Source organism: Astatotilapia calliptera, chromosome 15 (genome assembly GCF_964374335.1).
Source record: "Astatotilapia calliptera chromosome 15, fAstCal68.1, whole genome shotgun sequence".
NCBI classification, from domain to species: domain Eukaryota; kingdom Metazoa; phylum Chordata; class Actinopteri; order Cichliformes; family Cichlidae; genus Astatotilapia; species Astatotilapia calliptera.
This window is the reverse complement of record NC_137436.1, coordinates 5706266-5713401: the sequence shown is the minus strand read 5'-3', so window position 1 is coordinate 5713401 and position 7136 is coordinate 5706266. Positions and strand designations below refer to the sequence as shown.

The window sequence follows — 7136 nt, the reverse complement described above, 5'->3', positions numbered from 1 at the left end:
GTTGGAGGTTGTTAACTGAACACCACTCAGTCAGTCTGTTGACCTCATCTCTGTAGTCCGACTCATCCCCCCTTGAGATGAGTCCAACCACTGTGGTGTCATCCGCGAACTTTATGATGGTGTTTGAGAGATGGGTAGGGGAGCAGTCGGATGTGTAGAGCGTAAACAGGAGGGGACTCAAAACACATCCTTGTGGAGACCCGGTGCTGAGTGTGATGGTGCTGGACCGGTGGGGGCCGAGTCTGACAGACTGTGGTCTATTTGTCAGGAAGTCCTTGATCCAGAGGCAGATGGGGGTGGAGAGTCCCAGGTGAGACAGTTTCTGGACCAGGATCTCCGGGATGATATGATTGAATGCTGAGCTGAAGTCCAGAAAGAGCATTCTCACATAGCTTCCTCGGTGCTCCAGGTGACTCAGCGCAGTGTGGAGCGCTATGGTGATAGCGTCCTCGGTGGAACGATTTGTCCAATTGTAACAATGGCGTCTTCAGTTGATCTGTTAGATCAAGACAGGACATGATGTGGTGTTGGACAAGTTTCTCGTAACACTTAATTACAACAGGTGTTAGAGCAACTGGTCGGTAGTTTTTAAGGCTGCTAATATTGGTCAGTTTAGGCAGGGACAATTGTGGCCAACTTCAGTGTAGTTTGCCAGGCTTGTAGTTGGTTAGGTGCTGAACTCCCTACCATACCTGTCATGAATTGTTGATGCTTAAGTGGTCTTCCATATTCCTCTTGTGTGCTGCCTTGGCATCTCTGATACCTCTTTTCAGATCAGATCTGACTGCACTGTACCGTCACCAGATCTGAAAGCAGCTTCATGTTGCTTCAGCAGGACCTAAACCTCTTTAGTTATCCAAGGTTTCTGGTGGGAATACAACCAGAGACGTTAGTCCATAGTGACACTGTCAACACTGAAGATTATGTAGCAGAGCACTGATGTAGTATGCTCCTTGAGGTCCTGGTGTTCAACAGACAACAGTCCTGCAGCTAATGTGATGAACTTTCTGGACAGGTTTACAAAGTCTTTGTGGTTAAGGGGGGCTCTCCTCCTGACGGGAGTGTATGCAGGGATCAGCAGCATGGACACGTGGTCTGACAAACCTCGATGTGGTTGCTCTATAACTTTTTTGGATGTTGCTGTAGGCTTTGTCCAGTGTGTTTTTCCCTCTTGTTGCATGAATGAACCTATTTTCAATACAGCTGATGAAGTGGTTCAATACCGGTTCATTACTTCAATATGTACATCACAGATTCCAGATTATGACCATTATTAGAACTCAACAGTGCTCATGTAAACCTTCAGTAGTTTAGAAATTCTTCTATATCCAGTGCCATCAGTATATTTTGCAACAATAAAGTTGCAAAGGTCTTGAGAGGGCTCATTCATTTTACCCATCACAAAATGTTTCTTGTGTGACACCTTGGTAATGAGAGGCCTTTTTAATAGCCATCAGTTGGGCATGAACCAATTTGCACTAACTGGCAGGGTTGCTTCATAATTACTGATAGATTTCAGCTAGTGGCAAGACTTTCCATGCCTTTTTGCACCCCCCTTTCTTCATACGTTTAATACTTTTTCCCTGTATCATTTCTCCTTATTACATAAAACGTGAACGTCTATGCTTTGATTTGCTTGCATGTGTGGAGTTAAATAGTTATTGAACTAGCTGTACACACACACACACACAGACACACACGCACACAATTTTATATATAATGCATGGACAGTGTCCTACATAAAGGCGAACTGGGTTTATTAAGTTCACATGACTCTTTTTGGCATTTATAAATTTATCGAACAGTGTCGCTAAGCTGAGTTTGGTCATTTTGGCTAGGTTCAGGTAAAGTCGGAAAAAACGTTTTCCCTCGTCGGCATCGGCGGTGACGTTTCACTGTTACACAAATTGACGTAACAGAGCGACAGTCAAGGTTATGTAGCGCATTCAAGAGGAAGAATGGGCTCGCATATGGCATATATTTGTCGGTCAGTCACCAAATGACAGGATGCATTTGGCTGATTTCGTGTCTGGATCATTTGCAGGTGCCGGTTTACATTAATCTATCATTTTATAAATGAATGTAAGCTAACGTTAGCTGAGGAATTTGCTAATGAGCTAGCATGATATGAATTTGGACACCCTCTATAATAACAGCATATTAGATTAATGCTAACGCATATGATGCTTTGATCGCTATGTTTTGCCGTAAATTGTTAAAATAAATGAGTCCTGTCCTCACTAGCTAAACCGTCTTCTGTCCTGGTAAATGTTACGATCTTAATACTGATATGTTAACTAGACAATTAAAAAAAAAAGATATAACCTGGCATTATCATTATCATCATTATCCACAACAACTTTAAACTTTCCATGTCTAGCAGTTTGATTGCCACCTATGACAGAAAATGTTTACCCTGAAAAGCCTGTCAAGGTTACTTTTTTAAATTACACAAAACATCAGATCAGTAACTTCTCATTTCTGACCTTGCTGTCACCGTCCCCCATTTTTAAGTGTAGCAGTTAAAACTTATAACCTCAAACATCTATGTGTGTGCTATGTACTTGCACTATTTTCTTGTAAACAAACAGGGGCATGTGGAGTTGCAGTGGGCTACCCTCTGGACACTGTGAAGGTACGGCGAATATGTCTCAAAGCAATACAACATACATAATTTGTTTTTGCTTTTTTTACTAGATATTCTCAATCTCTCTAGGTTCGAATACAAACACAGAAGCAGTTCACAGGTGTATATCAGTGTGTAGTGGAGACATTTTCAAAAGAAGGGGTAAGTGGAACTTCTATAGCCTAACCATAAATGCCCAGTAAAGGTGTGGGTGTGTGATCTAATTCAAGCTAATGTGACAAAATCCAGGGATTCAGGCGGACCAGCTCAGCTAATAGAATTGTGGAAAAGCAGCACATGTGACAGATCAGTTTGTTACATTAAGTGTGCACAGCTACAGCTCCAGTGTTGGTGAAAATGGAACACTATAGTTTTCAGATCATTTAAACAACATATAAAATGTATCAAATACGGGCAGCTTGGGAGCGCAGTGGTTAGCACTGTTGCCTCACACCAAGAAGGTCCTGAGTTTGACTCCAAGGTTCAAGGTTCTTTATTTGTCACATGCATAGTTATACAAGTATAACACACAGTGAAATGTAACCTGACACGCTCCTCGACATGTGCAAAAAAAAAAAAAAAAATATATATATATATATATATATATATATATATATATATATGGGATAGAGGCTCCTCTTGAGTCTCTCTGTCCTTGCCCAGATGATGCGGAACCTTCTACCAGATTGCAGAAGTTGGAACAGTTTGTTGCCAGGATGGGACGGGTCCTTCAGTATCTGCGCTGCTCTAGTCCGGCATCTCCTGGTGTAGGTGTCCTGAAGCGGGGGGAGAGCAATCCTGCAGTAGCGTTCTGCTGTACGGATCACTCTCTGGAGAGCTTTTTGGTCCTTCACACAGCTGTTCCCAAACCACGATGTCATGTTCTGTGTGAGGATGCTCTCCACAGCGCCTGTATAGAAAATCCTGAGGATCTTTGGAGAGACCCTGAACTTCCTCAGTTGTCGTAGGTGATACAGGCGCTGCCTAGCCTTTTTGGTCTGGACCTGAATGTGGGCAGCCCATGTCAGGTCTGAGGAGATGTGGACACCAAGATACTTGAAGGTCTGCACCCTCTCCACCTGAGTTCTGCCAGTGAGGAAGTCCAACACCCATGCACACAGACGGCTGTTGAGTCCCAGATCCCTGAGCTTTGTGAACAGTCTGCTGGGCACTATTGTGTTAAACGCTGAACTGTAATCAACAAACAGCATTCTCACATAGTTACCCTGTTTCTTGTCCACGTGGCTGAGTGTGGTGTGCAGGACATGGGCGATGGCATCCTCTGTGGATCTGTTGGGTCAGTAGGCGACCCATTTTCAAAATGTTTATTACTCTGTAGCATCGCCTCTTCTTTCCCACGGGGTTACGTCACCTCTTCTCAATTCAAAATGGCTTAATAATAATATAGCTGTATGTGGTGAGTATATTAGACTCCACCATCTAGCCAGGGCTTTTGTGTGTGGAGTTTGCATGTTCTCCTCTGTTCGTGTGGGTTCTCTCCAGGTAATCTTCCTCCAACAGTGCAAACTTAGTTAGTGGGGTTAGGTTAATTGATGATTTTAAATTGAATTGCCTCTTGATGTTAATTGTTTACCAGCTGTAATCTTAGATCGTTCAAGATTGAAAATGTACGTTTAGCTTTCAAAACTACAACTGCTTAGTCATTTCCATTTTCTGTTTCCAAAAACGTTGCATCTGGAGAATGTAGCTTAAATATACTCACCACATACAGCTATATTATTATTAAGCCATTTTGAATTCAGAAGAGGTGACGTAACCCTGTGGGAAAGAAGAGGCGATGCTATAGAGTGATAAATGTTTTGAAAATGTGTTGCTGTGTGTAATTCAGCATTAGTTTTCTGTGTTAGCGTTTGAGCGTTTGGAGTTACGTGATCAGTGGTTTCTCTTTTTATTCTCTAATCTCATCAGGTGCATGGCTTCTTCAAAGGCATGTCCTTACCCATTGCCACAGTCTCTATGACGTCCTCGGTGGTGTTTGGCACATACCGGAACTGCTTGCAGTGTCTGAGCCAGGCACGAGGAGCTTGTTGTGGTCCAAACACCAAACTGGAAGTCTTCCTGTCTGGAATGGCCAGCGGTGTAGCTCAGGTAATGGAGATTTCAATAACGTTTTGCAGTTGTACAGATTGTTTACATCAATGCTAACATGCAACATTTTTTTTGCTGAAGCTCTTGTGATATGCCGACCAACAGGTATCAGTGATGTCTCCAGGTGACATCGTGAAAGTACGTCTGCAGTGTCAGACAGAGTCCAGGCGAGCATTAACCAAGACGCCCACGCTAAAGTACCACGGTCCAGTTCACTGCCTGCTAACCATCGTCAAGCAGGAGGGACTCATGGGGCTCTACAGAGGAGCTCTTCCTATCATGTTAAGAGATGGGCCATCATATGCCACTTACTTTTTGACATATGCAACTATCTGTGAATGGTTTGCAGGTGGCAATAAGAAAAAGTTAGGTAAGTGAAGCAGGGGGCGAAAGCCTGCTATTGTTTTAAGTATGTGCAAATCTTCTTCAATACTCATCTGTGTCAGCTGTATCAACACAACCAGCAGTTGTGTGGTGAATTGTACAAGAACGAGTTCTATAATTTGCTATATATAATTCTATAAAATACCTGCTTTAAATGTGGCTCCACACCTGAAACTAATTCAAATCCCTGTAGAAAATGTTAACCTGCTCATATGAGGAGCCTAACTAGCATTTACCCGATGATAAAAGTTGTGTAATGTTTCCTCTAGATTGGTATGTTGTGATGCTGGCTGGAGGAATAGCAGGAATGGCCGGTTGGACTATAGGAACACCCATGGACGTCATCAAAGCGCGCCTTCAGATGGATGGAGCAAGGGAGATAAAGAAATATAAGGGCTTTTTCCACTGCATAGCTGAGACTGCAAGAGTGGAGGGAACTGGGGTTTTCTTCAGGAGCCTAGGCATCAATTTGCTGCGTGCATTCCCTGTAAACATGGTGGTGTTTCTTACATATGAGGTTCTGACTGGTTTTTTCCAAGCTGGAGGTGAAGGCGTTGACCCGCCTCAGTTAGGGTTAGAGTAATATTTGCCAACCTCAAGGCTGAGTGCTTGATATGTAATAGCATTCTACTGCTTTATGCATTTTTGCATTGCAATATTTTAAAAGAAAGATCATTTCATTGGCACTGTTACATATAATGCATACATTAGTAAGTGATACAATACATTTTTAGTGTAAAGTTTAAGTGTCAAGCTACCAAGAGTTTTTGGCATGATCCATGTGACCACTAGATGGCCTCCCTGACCAACTTGTCACATTTTGGCCTTTGTTTTTCTGCTCTGCCTAAAAGTAAGAAAACAGTCTGCAGAGTCATTAAAGGACTTTTGTCAGTGACCGTATATTTGACTTTATTCAAGACCGTTTAAGTCTTCAGCTTAAAATGAGCCGCAGTACGCACAGTTTACAGCAATCATGTTACCTGTCCACAACCATGCCATGTATATGTTTTTAGTTAGTGCATTTTTATTTATTTATTTTTTTGCTGTTTCCAAAAATGTTACATGTGGATAATGTGACTTAAATATGCTGAACATAAATCAGTGTATTGTTAGGCATTTTTGAACTGAATTATTTATTAATTGAATGTCTTTAAAAATAGACTCAGGATTACATTCTGCATATCACCAAATAGGACTTTATGAGTCCTATTTAAATCTTTAAAACAAGTTATCTGTATCTATAATATAATATTGGAGCCTATCTACATTAACTCATACATTTCTGTTTTTCTTGCTTTCCCATTTCTTTCTCATTTCTGAAAATACAGCACAATTTAACTCCTGCTGGCTATGGTTTTATTTTGAGGTCTTGTGGGTGCACAGAAAAATCAGGGATCTTCAAACACTAGGAATGTTGCAAATTATGTATCTCCAGCAATGTGTTTGTACAGGTATTATGAGAATGTTCAATGTGCTTTCCATAATAAAGGAAGTTTGCAGAAAATTTGTTTTAAGTGTTGTGACAGTCTCCTCATTAATGCTAGTAATTAATTTCATAATTAAGTGTTAAAAGTAAGCGAAAGCAATTATTGCTCTGTCGCTCTGGTTTATTTACCTGTTCAAAATGTTGCTGAATTATTTAGTTATATATTATTTTTTGGGGGGGGAAACAAAAACACAGACATATATTCTCACCTATAAGTAAAGATAAGTCTCTACAAGTGGATATTTTCCAACTACTACACTCTAACAAGACTAGATGTCATGAAACCAAAGAAATCATGCATAAATATTTAAAGATATGTACTATAAATACTGTCAGTTATAACAGGAAACAAATTCACATAACTATCCAAATTAGTAAAGTTACCATAAGTATTAAAAATTTGATTGAATTAGATTGTGGATAAATGGTTCATGTTACGTTTCTCCCACTGAAAACGCTACATCCAGATGAACAGAATCAACTTTTGGAGACATGCTGTCCAAACTGTGTCTCGCCTCATGTACCTAAAAA

General features: G+C 41.0%; 1 protein-coding gene across 2 annotated transcripts; it reads left to right on the top strand.

The window, feature by feature from the left end:
- The first annotated feature begins 1889 nt into the window (after positions 1–1889).
- slc25a47a (solute carrier family 25 member 47a) lies at positions 1890–6623 on the top strand. 2 transcript variants are annotated; one of them, XM_026143356.2, is made up of 6 exons: positions 1890–2044; positions 2592–2635; positions 2717–2788; positions 4556–4735; positions 4841–5105; positions 5389–6623. In XM_026143356.2, the coding sequence occupies exons 1-6, from the start codon at positions 2008–2010 to the stop codon at positions 5700–5702; spliced, it is 912 nt and encodes a 303-aa protein (XP_025999141.2). In that variant the 5' UTR covers positions 1890–2007; the 3' UTR covers positions 5703–6623. The 2 variants fall into 2 exon arrangements, with proteins under 2 accessions (XP_025999141.2, XP_080146208.1); XM_080290082.1 differs by lacking the exon at positions 2717–2788.
- Positions 6624–7136: the final 513 nt, after the last annotated feature.